At 36.4% G+C, this 19,838-nt stretch overlaps 2 protein-coding genes across 4 annotated transcripts; both read right to left on the bottom strand.

Annotated features, from left to right (window-relative positions):
• Positions 1–4,747: 4,747 nt before the first annotated feature.
• On the bottom strand, positions 4,748–9,887 carry lrit2 (leucine-rich repeat, immunoglobulin-like and transmembrane domains 2). 2 transcript variants are annotated; one of them, XM_038292932.1, is made up of 4 exons: positions 9,684–9,884; positions 8,732–9,525; positions 6,775–7,517; positions 4,748–5,453 (listed from the first exon to the last, which is right to left on the bottom strand). In XM_038292932.1, the coding sequence occupies exons 1-4, from the start codon at positions 9,791–9,793 to the stop codon at positions 5,427–5,429; spliced, it is 1,674 nt and encodes a 557-aa protein (XP_038148860.1). In that variant the 5' UTR covers positions 9,794–9,884; the 3' UTR covers positions 4,748–5,426. The 2 variants fall into 2 exon arrangements, with proteins under 2 accessions (XP_038148860.1, XP_038148859.1); XM_038292931.1 differs by lacking the exon at positions 4,748–5,453 and having other exon boundaries at positions 6,592–7,517; positions 9,684–9,887.
• Positions 9,888–11,295: 1,408 nt separating this feature from the next.
• Positions 11,296–17,311, bottom strand: lrit1a (leucine-rich repeat, immunoglobulin-like and transmembrane domains 1a). 2 transcript variants are annotated; one of them, XM_038292910.1, is made up of 4 exons: positions 17,176–17,311; positions 16,174–16,634; positions 14,304–14,609; positions 11,296–13,282 (listed from the first exon to the last, which is right to left on the bottom strand). In XM_038292910.1, the coding sequence occupies exons 1-4, from the start codon at positions 17,208–17,210 to the stop codon at positions 12,216–12,218; spliced, it is 1,869 nt and encodes a 622-aa protein (XP_038148838.1). In that variant the 5' UTR covers positions 17,211–17,311; the 3' UTR covers positions 11,296–12,215. The 2 variants fall into 2 exon arrangements, with proteins under 2 accessions (XP_038148838.1, XP_038148837.1); XM_038292909.1 differs by having other exon boundaries at positions 11,297–13,282; positions 16,980–17,284.
• Between the last annotated feature and the right edge of the window lie 2,527 nt (positions 17,312–19,838).

The raw sequence follows: 19,838 nt of genomic DNA on the forward strand, positions 1-19,838 counted from the left end.
CAGGATCCCCTAACTAAAATCACAAAAGAGAAAGTTCTCCTCTAGGTGAATATTAGGTTAGGGCCAGGTAAATGTAGAATATGGTTAGGGTAAGGGTCTGATTTAGGTCATACAAATGAATGGAAGTCAAAAGTTCCCATACTGTACCTGTACAACAACAAATTATAAAAGGTGGGTGTGGATGTTTGTGAGATCTGTCAAAGGGGTGTGAGTTTGAGTGATTGACTCAGAAACTTCAAATATGTTGTGAAGTCTTTTTGTATTTATATTCTAATTTAAATTAATATCAGTTTAAGTCAGCAGCCTGTTACGTTCTATTTAAATAAAATATTGTCATAAACAGCCATATGTAGTATTATTTTATTCAAATCTATCTTTCAATTAAGAAATATTATACGTATTATTTTATTTATTCATTTTTTTATAGTTCAAACATTTCTATGGTTGTGATAGCTGAAATCTTTTTTTGCCAAAATGATTTGTAAACTACTCCCTGACATCTTTGGCTCCTTGCCTGAAACTTTGGTTTTGGATATGATTAGGCATCTTCTGAGAGGTATAATGGCTCTTGATCTCTCAAGTAATGTTCAGGGAAGCAACTTAATGTGATCAGATAAGGAGAGTCTTTAAGTCTTTTGTACAAATGGAAAGTATTTTATCTTTAATCATTAAGCCTTTGAAACCAGGAGTACAGGCCTTTAAATCACAAGTGTAGAGCTACTTATACAGTATGTATGACTTCAATAATTAAACCAAATATCACATCCCAGTTCGCTTATAAAAGTGAACAAAGTCATGCTCTGTGCATGGATATTGAGAATACACACAGGAGTTGACTTAAAAAAAAAAAAAAGCAGTATTGCAGAAAACACATCAGAAAAGAGGTTGTTTGTTTATGGAAACCGCAATGTAAATTCCTGTACTAGTCTTGACATTACAACAAACATGTACTCTGTTTGAGCTGAACCCAAGTAACATGAATGATGAAATTTGCAGATTACCCCTTTTTTTCTAATCCAGAGAGAAACTTGCTCTTGGCTGAAAACCAGAAGTCTATCTGACCTGATCCTGTCTGAAATGGAAAGACTTTTGAGACTGACCTTGTTGTTTCTGTACTTAATTCATTTAACATGCTTTCTTTTTCAAATACACAGCTGACAGTGCTTTTTATAGGGCTAGCAAGTTGGCATTTTTTTTCTGCTTACTATGTGGATGTTATGTTCCTAGTATTTATCAAATGATCCCCTATCTAATCTTATTTTCATATTTTTACTTGTATAGACTCTAAACAGAAAATGCTCTAACTTAAATGTATTGCTTCAAATGGTAACAAGTAATTGAATTGTTTGCCCAATTGTAATTATTTAATAGTTCAACTTATAAACTTAAATATTAATTTGATCAACTTGATTCAACTTCTTACCAATTGAAGCAGTTCATTTAAGTTGAAGCTGCATTTCAACTTTTAAAGTGTTGAACACTGAAAACCATAAATCCGATTTCTGCACAAATATGCTCTACTGTGAGGTCCATTACACAATTTCAGAGTAAAATATATAAAGTTGTATTTTTAGTATGATAACATGTGAGAGAAACAAAAATGTGGGATATGAATACTTTTGTAAAGGATTCAATCTATTATCCTGTATAAATAATAGATTGAACCATGTCAAAGGTAACCAGGATTATGAGCTATATGAAAGGAGCTTGCAGAGCTTAAAGTTGCCTATGCTTTACAGAGAAAACATTCGTGACTTTAACTACATCTTAAATGTTTGAGTTTCAAACAAATAAAAAAGAGATAAACAATGTTTCAATACTCACAATTATTTAAAGCCTTGTTACAGAGCAAAAAATGCTGTTTTATTACAAAAAAAGGATATATATTAAAGCTGTGAGGCTTTTGTAACAATAAAAGATACTGAGCAAAATAAAAACAGGCATTTACTTGTATTATGTAAAGATTAAGGTTTTTACAGCAAAGGTCTGCAACCTTACAGCACCCTAAAAGTCACATAACCACATATGAACAATACCAAAACATCTGCCTACCAGAAAAAGAGAGTTGCCAATCTCAGTCAGCTGTTTAAAACCTTGATCCCAAACAAATCCAAGCATGGCTGCACTGATCTCTTTACGTCACACTGGAAACAGCAGAAGGAGATGCAAGAGACAGGGGGTTGGTTTGTCTGATCTAATCATAAAGTGACGGATGTTAGAGAGGATGTAAGTGTTTGGGTATTATGTCAAATGAACAATGCCATTGGCTGTTGCATATCCCAAGTGCCATCTGTCCTTGTCGCTCAGTGCAAATATGACGTTTAGCCGCTTTCTCAGACAAGAGAGTACGCAAGAGAATAGACATGCATGCAAAATGCTTAAACAGAAATGTCATTAATTGTTATTCAATTTACAGTTTATAGATAATTAAATTTTAATTCTCTACAAAACCTTTATTTCTGTTAACCCTTAAATAGGCAGGAGTGGAAAATAAGTTGCAAAAAATAATTAAATTGTATCACTCATCTCTTTAGCCCTAAGTAAAATATTTCAACATTCAAAATTTATATATATTCAATATTTTGGACTTTATGAGTTGTACCTCGCAGGATACGTTGCCCTATTAAGGTATAAACAGAGCCCCAATGATAAACATATTACTGTTCAATTTGATGAAGATAAATTATACATTGTTGTATTCCTTGGTCATTTACATTACACATAGCACTTTTAAAGTTGATTTTATTTATTTTTTACCAATACTGCGATCCATCTGGTTATGCTCCTCATCAGAGCTTTCATCCTCCTCATCAGAACTGCCTTCACTCACTGCCTCCATCTCATGCTGGCTGAACATTACTTCCTGATCTTCATCATTGTTTGACTCAGAGTTAGAAGAACTTGCAGGAATCTCCTCTATCACTCTCATTCCTGTGCTTCGCTTTCTTTTCCCATAAAAGGAACTAGCTGAGATGCCCGCTTGAAAATAAATAGATTTTTTTTTTTGTAAAATACAGTTATGCTGTTATAATGGGCAAAGCTGTGCGTGATCATATCTGGTACTGCAGTTATTATTAACATACCTTCCAGTTTGAAATAAAATGTTGTATAATGCACATTGACCAAATTTCTATCCCTAATCTGGCAATGTATCTCAGGGGATACATACATTTCAATAGCTGCTAAGTAACGCCACAAACATAGTTGGATATTTTTCTCTTCATCTGAATGTTTAGACAAATGCCTAATTAATTTTAGGAATTTATACTGATGTTTTATTGGAAATAAGTATGACTAATATATGATTACTTACCCCCAAGGAAGCAGGTTCTCCATCACTGGCTGCCATGATGTTTTCGGATCAGGCTGACGAAACGATGAAAGATAGCCTGAACCAAATTATGTGATCTAGATGCCAATACCAGTCAAGACTTTTGATAAATGCTAACTTGATCAGTAAAAACCTCCCAGCATACCCCCTACAGGATGTTAAAGAATGTGTATCTCTTGGTGCGCAGTGTCTGTTTAAGGGTTAATTGCTATGATTTTTTTTTTTTTTTTTTATGAAAACATGACATTTAAGTTTACAACACCAATGAAACAAAAATTAATATTGTAATGCAAGCATAATGAAATTATATAAAATAACAGCTGGTTGTTATTTCCAAGATGTACGTTATTGCAAAACTTTTTATTTCAGGAGAAAAACATTTAATCCTAGTTTTTAGGAAGTTAGGTTCCCTGATAAAATATGGATGATCCCTATGTGAGTTGGAGAGGTAGAAGATTGTCTTCCCAGACACCTTCTCCAGCTTCTCTGGGGGGGAAGCCTGAGACATTCCCTCTCCAGGAACAGGACCTTGTGCCTCCTCCTGGTGCAAAATACCTGGAACACTTACCAAGGGACGCACCATTTATTGGCAATAAATTCCTCAGCAACCTCAGGGACTCCTCTTAATATAGGTGTACTCCAAGCCCCTCCCAGGTGGCTGAGCTCCTAGCACTATCTCTATAGAAGCATCAGGCCACTCTGGGGAAGAAGCCAATTTTAGCGACTTGTATCTTCCAGATATGGACCAGGCAGAACAGGTTGCAGCACTTAATCCAGACCTTCTACAGAAATGAGGGGGGGTTACTGGTTCTCATCATCCCCAACTTTGTCTTCCTGTTGTCATAAACTAATTCTCAGGCCTTTATAGTGTTTTTCTTTGGAAAAAAAATTAAAGGGGTAGTTTGTAGACCAAAAATATTGGTTTGTTATCCAAGGGCAACACAGAGCCATTAATAAGCCTTGTTGGAAAGCTTATACTAATGTATTGAGTATGACTCTACATTTCCAATAGAAAAATTAATAGGATTTAAGAATAGTGATTCAGTCTTCTCATGGTTTAGACAATCAGCAAATGTATCCTTTTGATTTATAAATCTGAGAGGTTGAGTTAGAGAATTACCATACATCTAAAATAAAGGTATTTTTTCATAACTCTAATTCTGTATAAAACATTTTAATTAGATTTGAATGGTTGTGTTATTGCTTTTAATAATGGGTCTTATAAATAATAACATTTAAAGTGACACATTTTGTCTGCCAGTACAACAAAAACTTATGTCCAGAGAGTTTATTTTCTAATATCAAGCAGAGATCAATAGCTGGGGTTAGGAAACTTGGCAAGAATATTATTTACATACATTATACAGTTTATATATCATGATTAATCAATCAAAGAATGTCAAATTCAAACATAAATTCAATGCTTGGTTTATTTATTTATTTATTATTTTGACAAATGCAAAATGTTTCTTGAAAAAAGCTTGGTTTTAAGTGAGTATACCCTTTATGAGCAGGCAATATGTACAGAGATAAATGCAAATGTTCTTTTAAGATTGAATTGCTAGCTATCTGCTAGGTTCAAATAACTCAAAGTTAAACTTTATTACCCAAGAACACTGTGGCAAGTTTAAACATGGTGGTAGCAGTATTATGCAGATGTCCGTGGTAGCGCTACAAATACATTGCAGAAATGCTTTGGTAAAAGGAAAACTAAAGCCAGAAATGTCCACAATACCAAAGGCAGATGTTTAATTTAGCTACTCTATGAAAAATCATATAAAAATAATATATCATATGAGAAGAAAACATGCACACATCAGTCAGAATTTTCATTTAATACAGTGGTGTAAGCTGACCTTTTTCTTTCTTATATGTTTAAATTGTGACACCAGATAACATAACCCTGCAATAAAATTCATATTCATTTTAATCCATTAAATTGACATGTATATTAAATAGCAAAATGTGAAATCAAAAATAAACTAGTACATAAATGATGAGCAGAAAAACATACACAAAATAGAATTTGATTATGTGCACGTTGTCTGTACTGTTGCAAATCCTTGAAATACCCTTTTGACCCAACAGTCATCTTTCACATCTTTGCAACAAACTCCTTACCCTAGAATAGAGGAAGAGATATAATTAAAACAAAACCAGGAAAATGGGCCATTGATCTATACTGCAGAGTAAATAACCAGAAAACACGTTTTTGTTTGCTTTGTTTATGGATAAAAATAATGCTGCAGCTAAAATGTAATGATTTGGTGGTGGAAAAAATTTTGAAAATAAATATTTATTGAACTTGCTAATAATGAATTGAAACAGAATAATCAAGAAGGCATTTTAATGAGTAGTGGACTTTTACGAAAACTTCAGAGAATAGGTGTAGAGTCTTACAGTATATTTCCTACCATAAATTAAATCCTTTGCTCTCTGGCAGATATTCACAACTTAAGAACCTCCAGAACATATTTGTGCCCTCCTCCATTAGTATTTTAAACAGTGCCCCTGTAGCTTATCCAAATGTTATTTTGTATGCAAGGTTGGCTGTGCAAAAATGACCAGTGTAAATATAACTTTAGTGATATGAGGGGGTAAACATTTTCTAATTTAGTTACTTCTCAGACCAGGACAACAAAACAAATTTCTACATAAAGGAGTTTTACAACAAATTATTATTATTTTTTTATACCAATAAGGCAATGTCTAAGAATGTGAGGATAACTTTAGTGAAATATAAGAGTCTAACATTGAAAATTCTAGGGGGAAAATCAACCATATATACTGTTAATATTGATGCAATTATAGGGAGGCCAAATGTGTTTTGTGTTTCAATGTAGAATTGCTCCCTTACTCACACATACTTACTAAATGACCAGAATATGAAAACTACAAAATGGTTAACACCTGCCAAATTAAAAGATTTTGAATGTTTATTTCATATCAAAATTTACTCCATCTGCATGTTTGGCTAAATTAGTATACTTAAACTAAGGACTATTCCTATATAGAGTGGTATAGATTTGTTTAACTTTGCCATATGCAGAACTCTATAGCTGAATTGTAAAATAATCCATCTGCAAATAATCTCAATTGAATTTTCAATCTGTTTCATAAATACAAGGATAAGTTATAATACCTTAATTAATAGCATATTTTCATACGTATAATATACGGCTTCAGAAAATACATATTTTTGCAGCAGGTCTATAAAATCACAATCTATAAATAAATCTATAAATAATCAATTACAGATTTAATCATATTATGGATTAATTCTGTAATGTCTTTAAGGGGATGTCTGAATGAAAATGTATTCACTTAGAGAATGTAATGGTTAATGTAATAATTTAAAGGCTATTCATTTAATATAGTTCAGCAGTAAGTCTGCTCTGATCAGCTTTGCTTTTACGTAATCTATCTTCGGACCGCCTCCTCACCTTTCTGTCGTCATTGAAATCTTTATTGACCAGCTCCTCATCACTGGCGGCCTGTAGGCTGTCAAAAGTGCCCTGTCTTTCCCGCTCCATGCCAGGCAAGCTGCTCTCTCTCTGTCGCCTCTTCCAGGTTTCCATAATGATCTCAAAACAGGGAAATCGTGTGTCGGTGGTGCAGGCGTACATGCCTATAGGCACGGCCAGTACCATAGCTAAAACTATTACCACTATATGGATTAGCTTCTCCCTCTGCTCCATTTCAGTGATGTCACTTCCTGTTACAAACACAATGCACTGGCCAGGCCGCGGTATCTGGTTCTTTAGAGTTACACAGATTTCATACTTGGTGGCGGGCATCAGATCAGAGATGGAGTAAGAGTGAATCCCAGGCCCAATGTAGGTCATTTCTTTCTTATCATCTGCCCGACCAAAGTGGATGACAAACCATGTTTCGGATGGGTGTTCTAGGGCAGCGAACCATTCAATAGAGATTCCACGCACTGTCTGTTTGGCAATGCGAATATCAATGAAGACATTTTGATCAGCACCACCCGATGAAGCTGGAATGCCTGGGATTCTGGATGACACAGCACCGTCAGCAGAGTGGACGTCCAGGAAGACACTCACAGAGGAGTTCCCAATGAAGTTTACAGCAGTGCAGGTGTAGACCCCACGGTCTGCTGCACTGAGAGATGGAATAACGAGGAGGGATCTAATGGTGTCATCAGACACTCTTTCTTGGGACTCTGTATGAACATAAAATTAAAAACATGTCATATAATGCAAAATCAGATTATTAGAAAATGCAATGTACCGTAACTAGTTGATGTTAACTGTATTAAGGCATTTATATTTTCTTAATTTCTAAAAGCTGTGTTCAAGCAACCCTTGAGTCATAAACTTTGAAATTATTCTTGCACATTTGTACAGTAAAAGTAAAAGATTGATAAAAGTTTGACTTCAAATAAGGTTGCTTTAACAATACTAGGGCTGGTGATAAGAATAGGGAAGACATGGAAAATGATTCAAGGGTTGCCCTGAAATTTATATTTGCAGAATGTATTCCATAAAATAACTCCAAGTTATCTTATAAAATATGCTTTTGATCTTTAACAATGGTACGGAGCCCCTCTGATGACATGGTCAAAAAAAATGTTTAATTGTGGCGACGAAGTAGTATTTCGTGCGCACGAAGTAGTATTTCGCCGCCACGCAATAAGTATAACGTGCGCACGAAATACTACTTCGTGGCCACGCAATAAGTTTAACGTGCGCACGAAATACTTATTAATAATATCAATAAATCCGCCCCTGTTTTCAGGCTTATGTTAACTGTAATGACTTATCTTGGACAGGCTGCTATGTAAACGGGCCTTTAGTCCTTCGTTTAGCTATGCTGCGGTTGTTTACACTACGCCTTTTCCACCTAAAATAGCGTCTTAGCAACAAATGTCACGTGACTGGCGGAGACCGACTGGGTAAGTAAATCGAGCGCGCCTTCTCTAAGGTCTAAGGCGCGCTCGATTTGCTTACCCAGTTGTCCAGGAATGATATTAATATTATTAATAAGTATTTCGTGCGCACGTAATACTTATTGCGTGGCCACGAAATACTACTTCGTGCGCACGAAATACTACTTCGTGGCCACAATTAAACATTTTTTTTGACCATGTCATCAGAGGGGCTCCGTACAATGGAAACCATATAATGGACGGGAAATATCTCCTTATAAGCTTCTGTTATTTGACTGAAGAAATCTCTCCATGACCCGAGATTATGTAAATGCCACCACTTAATTTTTCTACCGTCTTAAATAACGGTTTGTTTATACAGATAAAACTATTTTAATCTTAAAAAATCATTAGATGTGTTTTTGATTAAAATGAAAGTTTAAGTATCTAATTTATCACCATTTTATCGCCTTAGCTGCTGTGTAGCTGACAGTCCATCCCAGTCTTACCATGAAAACCTCTGATTATCTTCAGTCCATATGTCCACCACACAGCAGGATCTGGCCTTGCCTTGGCGTAACAGTGCAGGGTGACGTTGGATCCCTGATGCAGGGTCATATTCGCCTTCGGCGTGCTGACAACGGGTTTCGTGCATGCCTGAATCTCGATCTCATGGAAGAACTTCCCCGTCCTAAAGTCCGGTCCTGAGCAGGTCAAGTAGGAATTCATCAGTATGATTGGAGGACTCAGGGACATAATAAACTCCACTAAGCCCTTCAGGCGGCAGTCGCAGAGCCAGGCGTTGTCGTGCAGCGCCAGGACGACGTTTGGCCTGGATGCAGTCGCTTCTCGCCCCTCCGTGTATTTTTGCATTTTCTGGTAGAGAGGCCAGTTCTGGAAAACTTCCTTCGATATGACAGTTAACCGGTTGAAGGATAAATCTAAATATGTGAGCCCCGGTAGAAATTTGAGGGCATGCTCTGGGAGAACATCCAGCTGGTTGTGTTTCAGGTCCAGGATTTTTAGCGTCGGTGTGTCCTCGAACGCTGTCCATGGTACTGATCGCAGTTTGTTCCCTTGCAGACGAAGCTCCGTTAGATTCCCCAAACCTTCCAGACCCTTTGAGTTTATTACTGTAATATCGTTAAAGTTTAGCCACAAGTTCTCCACTGCTGGGGTTTTGGAAAAAGCACCTCTGGGGATTTCAGTGAAGTGGGATTTTTCTATACGTATTTTGGTCAGATTTTCTGGAAGGTTCTCAGGTATCGCTCCAAAGGCGCCTTCCTCCATACATATGAGTGACCTACGGAAAAGCGTATTTAATTATTTAGAACTTCCTACAGTCAAAACACTACGACAGCGTCGCAAATTGAAATGCTAACATTTTTGTTTTTAAAACGCATCTAAAAAAAAATAAAAATAAAAAAAAACATTCGGACAGATAAACAGTTCAGGTCTTACCTTCCATGACGGTCATCAATACAGCTGCACCCAATCAAACATCGAGAAAAGCTTTCACACGATTCCGTTTTAATTAAAACTACAACCAGTACGTAAAGAATTATGTCCATGGTCTGTGAGGAAGTTTAAGGTTCACATTCGCACTAGAGATGTCCAAGGCAACAGAAAACAGAAGCCTATTAGGCTTAATCCCTGACATTCTGTCCAGGAACAAGCAGCATCTAATTCTTTGGAAAAGCCCTGAATGATTAAGATGTTGGCTTCAATTCAGGTATACCTGAAGCCTAGTTCAGGGAAAGTACGTGAATCCAATATGAAGTAGCTTATTTGTATGTAACTTAAACTTTTAAACGTTTTTTTTTTTTTTTTTTACAAATGAAATATTCAAACTTCAGTGTATTTTATTTTTAAAATATTAGGTGTTTTTGGGGCGTGCTTTCTTTCTAAGCCTCTTTTACTCTGAACCACCTGAGTAAACTCCATTGCAGCCAATTGGGCTCAGAACTCACCAAGCTAGAGAATTATCTCCATGCATGGAATTTTAATTTAAGTGTGATATCAGCTGTTGTGCAAATCCATAAAATAACTTACTAAAGGTGGCTTAGGTATCTAATCAGGATGCCTCCTGAACACACCTGGGAGGAGACATTGTGTAAACCCAGATCTCACGAGAGGGACTACATCCCCCTGGCATTGAAAAACTTTGAGAATCAGAAGTAAAAGAAGGATTATAATAAATGGAGATATTTTGGTTTCATTCCAGGCGTAAAGTATAAAGCAGGATACAACAAAATAAATGGATAACAAGCTTCTGACATTCCACAAAAGTTATGTTAAATCCATCATCAGAAAGTGTAACTATTATGATACAACCACTAACCTCTTGAAAAGAAAGCATCCTTCTATACAAATAAAATAGAAGAGGAGAGCATGATAGCTTTTGATTATGTCCTTCCCAAATCTGGTCATTTGGACAGAGTGGTGATAAGGAAGGCATTGTTAATAGAAAGCTATAACAGGAAACAATTTCTGAAATTTGGAGGGCTGAATCTTAACATGTGCCACACTTTTCTGATTTCATTATCTAAAAACTATCTCTCCTCTTCTACTCTAATTACAGTTCAGCAATACTCCCCATTGAAACATAATATTCCCACTTAAATAGAAGTATATTTATTTATAGAGCCAGTTGCAGGAGCTAATTTGAAGGATTTGAATTAATCTTTTATTGGCTAACTAGAAAGAAAGTGCCACTGTATTTATTTATGACTATACTGTATATGCTTTTGAGTCAAAATACAAATTATCATTTTTTTAAGGTTATTTTTCTTTTTTTGTTTTTGCTGTTATTCTTTTTTAAAGTTGACCCATATGCTCTTACAGTAAAAAATGATATCAGGAATGACTAATACTTTCTTCTTTTAATATAGGAAAAACAAGTTGCCCCTAAAAAGACGATTAAATGGTTAAGAAATGCTACTTTTTAAGCATAAAACATGAACATGATAGGTAAAATCATCTGCAAGGTTCTCAGACTGTAAAAAAAATAAATAAACTAATAGATTTAAATAATAATTTAATGACTGAGGCTAAGTAACTCACAACGATGAACACACACATTGTCAGATACATTTATATAAAACTTTATTTAACAATCTTGGTTGGTATGATTAGAATGAGCAACTCTACATCAGATAAGGGTAATGGTGCCTCTAAATGGCTACAAAGATTTTTATCTTTCCATCGTTGGGGGATAAAGTGTTTAAACTTTCCATCTCCATCGTATTTTGTCCTGGTTCAGTCCTTTTTGTACTTCTCTCCAGCTCCAGCTGCCCTCTTTTACCAGTGTGAAACCATGCCTATGTGCATATCTTCTCTGTGAACTTATGATAGATACATACAGAGGCACAGAACTGTAAATGTACAATGTTCAGTAGCTATTTACATAATCATACAGATACATATAAACAATGGAGTCTGTGCCATTGTCTTCCCTTTTTATTTCAGTTTAGCTTGAAAAAGCTGTATTGCTGGGTCATGCTTGTGACTTCAAATGTTACTTTTTCTCCTTAAATACTTAGTGATGCAAACATCATTCTAGATGTAAAAGTAATTGTATCTATTAATGAATAGATGGCTTCATAACAGTATTCTGAGCTTTTGCAAGAAAAGCTGAATTTTTAGAACTGTCCAATTTTTTTAAACTGAGATTTCCATTACTGTGCAGCGTGCAAATGTCCTTTGACAAAAGCTGGGTCTCTGTGGTGGTGGAGTTGGTGGCATTATCCAGCGAGGAGGAACCGGTGGAGGGGAATCCCACGCTGTGAGTATTTGGGATTGTGTGGGAGGGGGACTGACGTCAGGATGTTGTATAGAATGAGAGTAGGGGTATTGCTGGGGATATGGGCCTGTGTGGAGATTTGGGCGGTGATAAGAGTGGTCCAGATGGGCATTGGCCTTTGGATTATTGTGCAGATGTGGGTGAGTGCGAGGCAGATGGCGTGGAGCAGGAGCCGGAGCTGGAGCATGACGTCAGCAGAAGTACTCGTTAGGCTGTCCTTCGATCTTTGCTGTTGACTCTGAGTCCAAACTTGAGCGGGCGGACAGCAGCCTGTTCGACTCCTCTTGGTTCAGTCTGTTTAAGTACTCAGCCTCAAGCCCTTTGGCCTTCGTGCCAGGGGATAACGTTTCAAAAGTCACGTATGAGTCTTGGATGTCTTTAGATTTCTTTCCCCAATATTTTTTGATGCGCCTCTTCAATGCCCCACAACAGACTATCACGGTGAGTGGGACTGCAATGACACAGGCCACAGTGATCACAATCACATTGATCAGCTTTTGGGTACCTGTTGCACTGGCAGCTTCATCAGTGGAAAATATCACACACTGTTCCTTCCTTGGAATGAGTCCTTTAACGCACACGCAGGCAATGTATTTTGTCCTGGGCACCAACCCATCTATAGTAACACGGGTTTGCCCCGCTCCAACATTGATCTTTCTCATGTCCCGCTCTCCAAACACAGCATACAGCACACTGAAGGCAGTTGTGTTCTTTGCTTTAGGTGCCCTCCAGTTCAGAGATATTGTATTGTCCGTATCACCCACAACTTTCACAGAACGGACCACTCTGTCAGGGTCCTGCTGTAAGGATGAAGTGTTGGCTGCTAGGTTACTAAGATTAGTCTTTTCTAGATCTAGCAGTGCATCTGCGTTCGGGGAAGCGAAGGAATCCGGGCTGGCTCCATCAGTTGAGGTGTAACTGACCTGTTCAGGATCAGGGTCTGGAGCAGGTAATATGTCAGAATCCATTTGGGCAAAAGATGATGAGGTGGAGGTTGGAACTACATATCTGGCCACTAGTTTCTCCTGGTACGCTGCTTTACCCACTGGGTTTGGCTTCTTGACTTTGACCTTTTTGTCTGTGTTTGTCAGATTTCCATCTGATTTTGGTGGGTTAGACACAACGAGAGAAATTACAGCCTCTGCATTCCCAGCATAATTTGATGCCTTGCAGATGAATTTCCCCGAATCATGATGGGACACAGCAGGAACACTGAGGATGGACCAAGTGATTCCTTCCTTTGATGTTTCCTGTTGGACTGGAGTGGCAGAGAAATAGGGAAAAACCTTAATGTGCAATTATGAAAAAACAACAACATTCTAGAATTTTAGATATTGCATATGAACAAAAGTCTGAATACAAATCCCAGCAGATAAAAATAAAATCATGCAAGACAGCTTATTACGCAATATCCATTAAACAATTGTCATCTGTGTTGCATAACTGTCTGTAAAGGCTACAACTGTCAAACAGACTGACAATCCAGCTGACTTCAGTGGTAGTTGTTTAATTAACAACAGTACTAGAGAGTTGAAAAATCCTCCAAACAGATGTTTAAAGGGATGAAAGAGCAGCTTGGCAGAGCACAACAAAAAAAATATACTCTTATAAAAATGTATAGCTGTCCAGTAAATTGTGTTCCTTTTTTTATTTTTATTTTTTTTTTTTTATCTCTGATCAATTGCTTTTAAATTTCCTGTATGTCAAATGTGGAGTGAACAGTCCACATGCAGCAGTATTACAAATTTAGAAATCATGCAACTGGTTTGGGGTTCTGTTGATTTTACTTCAAAATAGCTATTCTTTTTATTTCCATGCATACCTTGTCATAAGAGCCTTTTGTTGATAACAGTGTAAGCACTGAAAAAAGTATCAAATAACGGTTTCCAATTTGGAAAATTGAGTATTTATATTGTGTTTCATAATTTCTAAATAGTAATCTAAAATACTTTGATCAGACCTGTACCAGGTTATTCTGCCGTTTAGAATTAATTAAAGTGCATTTTGAAATTAATAAATAATATTGAAAAACAATTAAACTTAGACTTAGACAAACTTTATTGTGATTTTGTATACACAGAGTATATAAAAAAAAACTAAATTTCTATCTGTACAAAAAAACAACAATCCAAGTTAGGATTGTATAAACTTATTTACTAATTTATGAAAACTATTTGTGGGGTATAAATTATCTATCTGTATGTAAGATGAGCAAAAGGAAAAGTTTGGCCGAGGCAAATCTGATGCAAGGTTGAAGCCTGATACAATAGCAAGCTAACCTGTTCCATTAAGCATTTGTCCATCAGCCCTGCGCCACGTCAGATCTGGTACTGGTACTCCAATGGTCCCACAGCGGAGCAGAACATTGTTCCCAACAGCACTCCTGACTCGTGCCACTGCCGTGTGGATACGTGGGAGCTGACATTGGCGAAGCTCTACATCGCTGAACAAGACTCCCGAGAGGCTCTCTGGTGCTGAACATCGTAGCCTTGTGTCAATAAATGCCACAGAAAGTGTGGGAGACTTCTGAAACTGGACCAGATCATAGAGCCGGCAGTCACACACCCAGGGGTTGTCATGGAGACCTGAGGGCCAGGACGACACAAGGACACACTTTAGAAGGAGACAGATGAGTCAAGCTGTGGGAATAGGAAAAGAGCAGCCTGCAGATTGCTTGTGACTGTGAGGCTATGTTGATAATCCTGTAAGAGGATTGACATTTAATTCAGAAACTACATCATAGCTATGATTATGGCAATAATGGTAATGATGATGATCATGATGATGATACTGACAGAAAAGGTACTTTTTCCTTATTGTTTTCCATTTGCTTTTCTTCAGAATCACACCTGAAAAGGGGTTATAACTTTTTATTAAACCTTTTTTCTTTTATAACAAATGTACTCTTTATATTTTTGAGGTCTAAATTTAAACTCAGATCACACATAATGTCTTAGAGATTGATTAATACAGTTTTTTTTAAAGGTCGATGCTGATATCAATTATTTTTATATCAGTCAATCAATGTGAAATGCTGATTTCTTTAGGCTGATTTATGGTGCAAATGTTGCATTTTCTTGATCTAGTTACACAATAAGAATCTCACAATGACAAGAAAGGATACAAGATTTTCTCATTGCTTAATGAAACCTTTATAAACAAATCAAACAAAACATTAACAATGAATAGCAGACAGACAGAGTTGAAATGTATGAAATTCAGGTGGTTTCACGTCATTGCTGCTGATTACAAAAAATGAATAAGCAAACACAAGCACCTATTGGCAGATACCAATACAGAAAAAAATTAAATAAGAACTGGCCAAAAATATTTACTGGCCAATGTATTAGTCTATTGCTATTATGTATACGCTCATACTTTATCTTACTATCTTAACTGATGTTGTCCAAAGAAGTAAAACAGTTAATTCCATCATAAAGGCTATTTTGTCTTCTGCTGTCAGTTACTAAAGTCAAAGGCAATATTTTTTCATGAATACAAATTCTTAAAAATTTTTAGTCTCAAAACAGCTCCCTCTCCAAAAAATATTGAAATTGTTTAGAATTAACAAAATGGTTCAATAATAAATCAAGGTCAGAATGCAGCTGAGCTGCTGCTTGCCAAATAATATGTGAGCAAGTCGCTACTAAGTACACAGTATAAATTAAATTAAATGTGATATATATATATATATATATATATATATATATATATATATATATATATATATATATATATATATATATATATATATATATATATATATATATATATATATATATATATATATATATATATATATATATATATAGAAGTTTTGCTTTTTCTTCCCTGGTACCTCATTAGGGTGACGGTTAATGATAAATTTAATTATAGGCAACAGAAAGTTAGATTTTAAATTTGTATGCAACGTTTACTTTTCCATTTATTCATTGGTGAAGTAATTGACTTTTTGTGACCATTTTATTTATTTATCGTCATCACAGATCTTGATCCAAAAATGTAAGACCTGCTTTCAATTTGCTGTGGCACGCCATTGTTATCATTGCCCATTATCATCATTGACATAATTGCCTCCCATATTCGTGCCTCCAGTAAAAAAATATATATAATAATAAATAAAAAATAATCTAATTGTGTATTTCTTACCAAGTATCATCTTGGAGCTCTCTGGACCTTGCGTGGGCTTCACTGCCAGCCAGTTGGTCAGCACCTCCATTGGCAGGGTCATCAGGCTGTTGCTGGAAAGATCGAGGTAGGTGAGGTTCTTTATATAAGTGGTTGCTTCCCCGGGCAGTGATGTGAGCTGGTTGTTGTGCAAATCAAGAAGTCTGAGGCTGGGCGTATCCATGAGAGACTCCCAGGGAAAGGCAGTGAGGGCATTACCGTCCAGACGAAGCTCTTCCAGGTTGAACAGTCCCCGAAAGCTTTCCGGGCTCAGATCGGACAGGGTGTTGAAAGACATCCAGAGGAATTCCAGACTGGAGAGGTAGCTAAATGCTTCACTTGGTATCTGCTGGATGGCTGTTTTCTCGATCCGCAGTTTGGATGTGTCAAAGGGGAACCCGACTGGCACAAGCGACATGTCGGGATCATTGCATATCACGCTTCTACAATGGGAACAGAAACATTTATAAAATGCATTTAAATATAAGATCTAAAGGTAGACTGAAAATAAAATTATAAGATTGCTGAAATAAAAAAAAACATGTTCTCAGGCCAGGTAAAACAAATGCTTAAAATGCTTAAATGTAATTAAAAACGCGAGCGCAAATAACGTGTTTATATTGTATCAGATCAAATTTGTTTGAGATTAACTCTCACAATCATAGTTTGTATACATGTTTACAATTAACGTCTGTTAAAACATCTGTCCTCAAGTCTAGATCTATAACCACCCGAAGAGATGCGCATAAATTAGGCACTGCCTTTAGTTTGTTCTCTAGTTTCCTCACCTGGCCTTGGATCCGTCACTCAAGTTATGGTAAAAACAGCTGCACTGTGAAGGACATGAGCTCACTGGGGAGAAAAGTTCCAGCGTGGCTACGCAGAGCCCCAGGAGCAGAACGAGGAACATCCTGGTCCACTTTTACGCATACGCAGTGTGCCTGTGCGCCCAGTTTGCGCCTCGCTTAAAACAAACAGACTTACTTTTTGTCTCTCATGTAAAGGACTATCGTCCGCATGGCTGTGCTCCACCACTTCGCTTCCCCATAGTGATCAGACTGCTGTGAGTCCCGAGATAAAAAGGATAGACTGGGATTAGGGAAAGAACTGGCGTTCGTTTCATTTTGATGCGTATAGCATCCCGGGATCTGATAGGCTGCGTGGAGACGTCCCTATTTATCATCAGTAGAAAAAAACACTTCCGAAACGATCATAATCCAAAATGATGTATTTTTTTCCCTCTCCATTGAATTGTTGCTCTTCATTTCAGCCTTCCTGTGACATGCAAGAGTAAATAAATGGGGTTTGCCACATGCTGACCCGCAAGTTATCTAGAAATCAAAACCTTGGTGCTTTTGCTCTAAGGTTTGAATGTATGAATCAGGTTATTTGGCATGGCTTGCACCCAGAGGTGAGCAGAGAACAAAAATGTTGTACCTATGTAAGAGTTGCACTACTTCATCATATTATTACTTAACTAAAAGTAGATTAATGCTGTAAAACTACTCCCAAAAGTACATATTTTTCAAAAAGTTACTCAAGTAAATGTAACTGAGTAAATGTAACTAATTACTACTCATCTCTGCTTACACCAATAGTTTCAAATGATAATATAAAAACTTTTTTTTCCTGAATTGTTAAAAAAAAAAACATTACATTATAACTTTGAGAAAAATTAAACCTATAAATCCTATACAGCTAACTTGTCTCAAAGTCCCTAAGTAAGAAAAAAATAAAAAATTGATGACCTTAAGGAATTATTCAATCTTAGAAGAATATATATTTCTTATAACATTGCATTATAATAAACTAGAATATCACTAAAACAAGGTAATTCATTACAGCAACATTTTTTAAGAAGTTGATTTCACACTTTAATTTTCATACAAAGTAATTTGTATGATTTGTAGCTAATAATGAACTATATTAGATTTCTAAGAAAAAAGAAATGGAAAATAAAACTACTGGAGATCACAAATAAAAGATTTATGACACCAAAATGTCAACTAACTGAAAATTGTTTACATGTAATGTACAGTATATGCATCAGACTCAATTTGGAGCATTTACACACCACTGAGAAGAGTGAGCAAGGCTTAATATCCAAGGCTTAGTAATCAAGATAAATACGCAGTCTGTTCAGAGTGACAGCTTGTGCATTTCAATAACAGCAATTGGAACAAAACTGTTTTAAAATGTTCTGCCTAACAGTTACTGCCCAGAAAGAAGATGTTGGCATTCTCTGTAAAGAGGATGATACCTATTGTGCAGGGATGAGGCTTTTTTGGGAACAATCAGACATTAACATCTGCCGGTTGGGATGTCTTTCTTTCAAAGTTGTGAGACTAGATCATTGCACCTAAAATTTCTTAAAACTGATTTAATAAAAGCACAATAAAACAGGGTCAATATGGTGTAGAGCTCATTAGAAAGGCAAAGTTTCCTTTAACAGCATAGATGCTCATACCTTTTCCCATACAGACTAACTGCAAACTTTTAAGTTCAATAAATTGTCTGAAATGAACCCAAGATATTTGTGGGAGCTCACACTCACAGTAGCCAGACCTTTAATCAAAATGACTTTGTGCTTGTGAGATTTTCCCCTGAAATGATAATGTCTTCTCAGCATTTAGTAGGAGTTAGGACTCCTCATATCAGGCATCCCCAAAGTCGGTCCTCGAGGGCCGCTGTCCTGCAGGTTTTAGAGGTTTCTCTGCTTTAAGCACAGCTGATTGCGATGATTGCAGTTCAGCAAAAGCCTGTTTATCAACTACCAATGTAAATCAGCGGTGCTGGAGCAGGGAAACCTCTAAAACCTGCAGGACAGCGGCCCTCGAGGACCGACTTTGGGGATGCCTGCCACATACCAATGAACACGATCATTAGTCACCAAATATTGATGGCTTTAAGTCATCTGAAAAAAAATAACAAAAGAATCATACCTTATTGATGCATGTATACAGAATAGAGGGCAGGGGTTGCAGCACAAAGTGGAAGTAGACTTTATATCTGAGAGATAGCTCTTTACTATCACTCTCTTTATTGCTTTAATTAGGATATAAAAAATGCAGACTATGATCATATTTCTAAAAAAGTCCTCTAAATAAAATATGTATTTGAAACAAAAGAAAAATCCAAACATGAAAGTTTAGCATGTGGATCACTAACATTTGAGTGATTTGAGTGAAAAACCAGGTTAAGCAGAATCAGGGTTGTGCCCTATGAGGCCTGTACTGTAAGTAAACCAAATAGGACCTAAAAGATGTTTGGTCTGCTTTAAAATCTCACATCTACTTAACCTTAAAAAGGTTTCCATGAAAACAAAGGTCAGAGCAACAGTTGTGGTCTTAACGTACAGTTTTAAGAAAAATGGTTTTAGGGAAACTATCTAAGCATCTGTTAATATATTTTCAATTAACATCTGAAGCAAAAAATATTTCTCGCTGGAAACAACAAATTCTAACCCATAATGCAAACTGAATTATCCTCAATAGATTGAAATTTCAGATGATAAAAATGACAATAATGCTGCAGCAACAGATTTGACTTCTCCAAGTCAACCAACCTGAGTTTATAAAAAAGAATTATAACAATGATAAAAATACCTTTTACATTCATAACACGTGTGAGATTAAGTTACACTGAAC

Source organism: Cyprinodon tularosa, unplaced genomic scaffold (genome assembly GCF_016077235.1).
Source record: "Cyprinodon tularosa strain WSP-4 unplaced genomic scaffold, ASM1607723v1 ctg32, whole genome shotgun sequence".
NCBI lineage: Eukaryota > Metazoa > Chordata > Actinopteri > Cyprinodontiformes > Cyprinodontidae > Cyprinodon > Cyprinodon tularosa.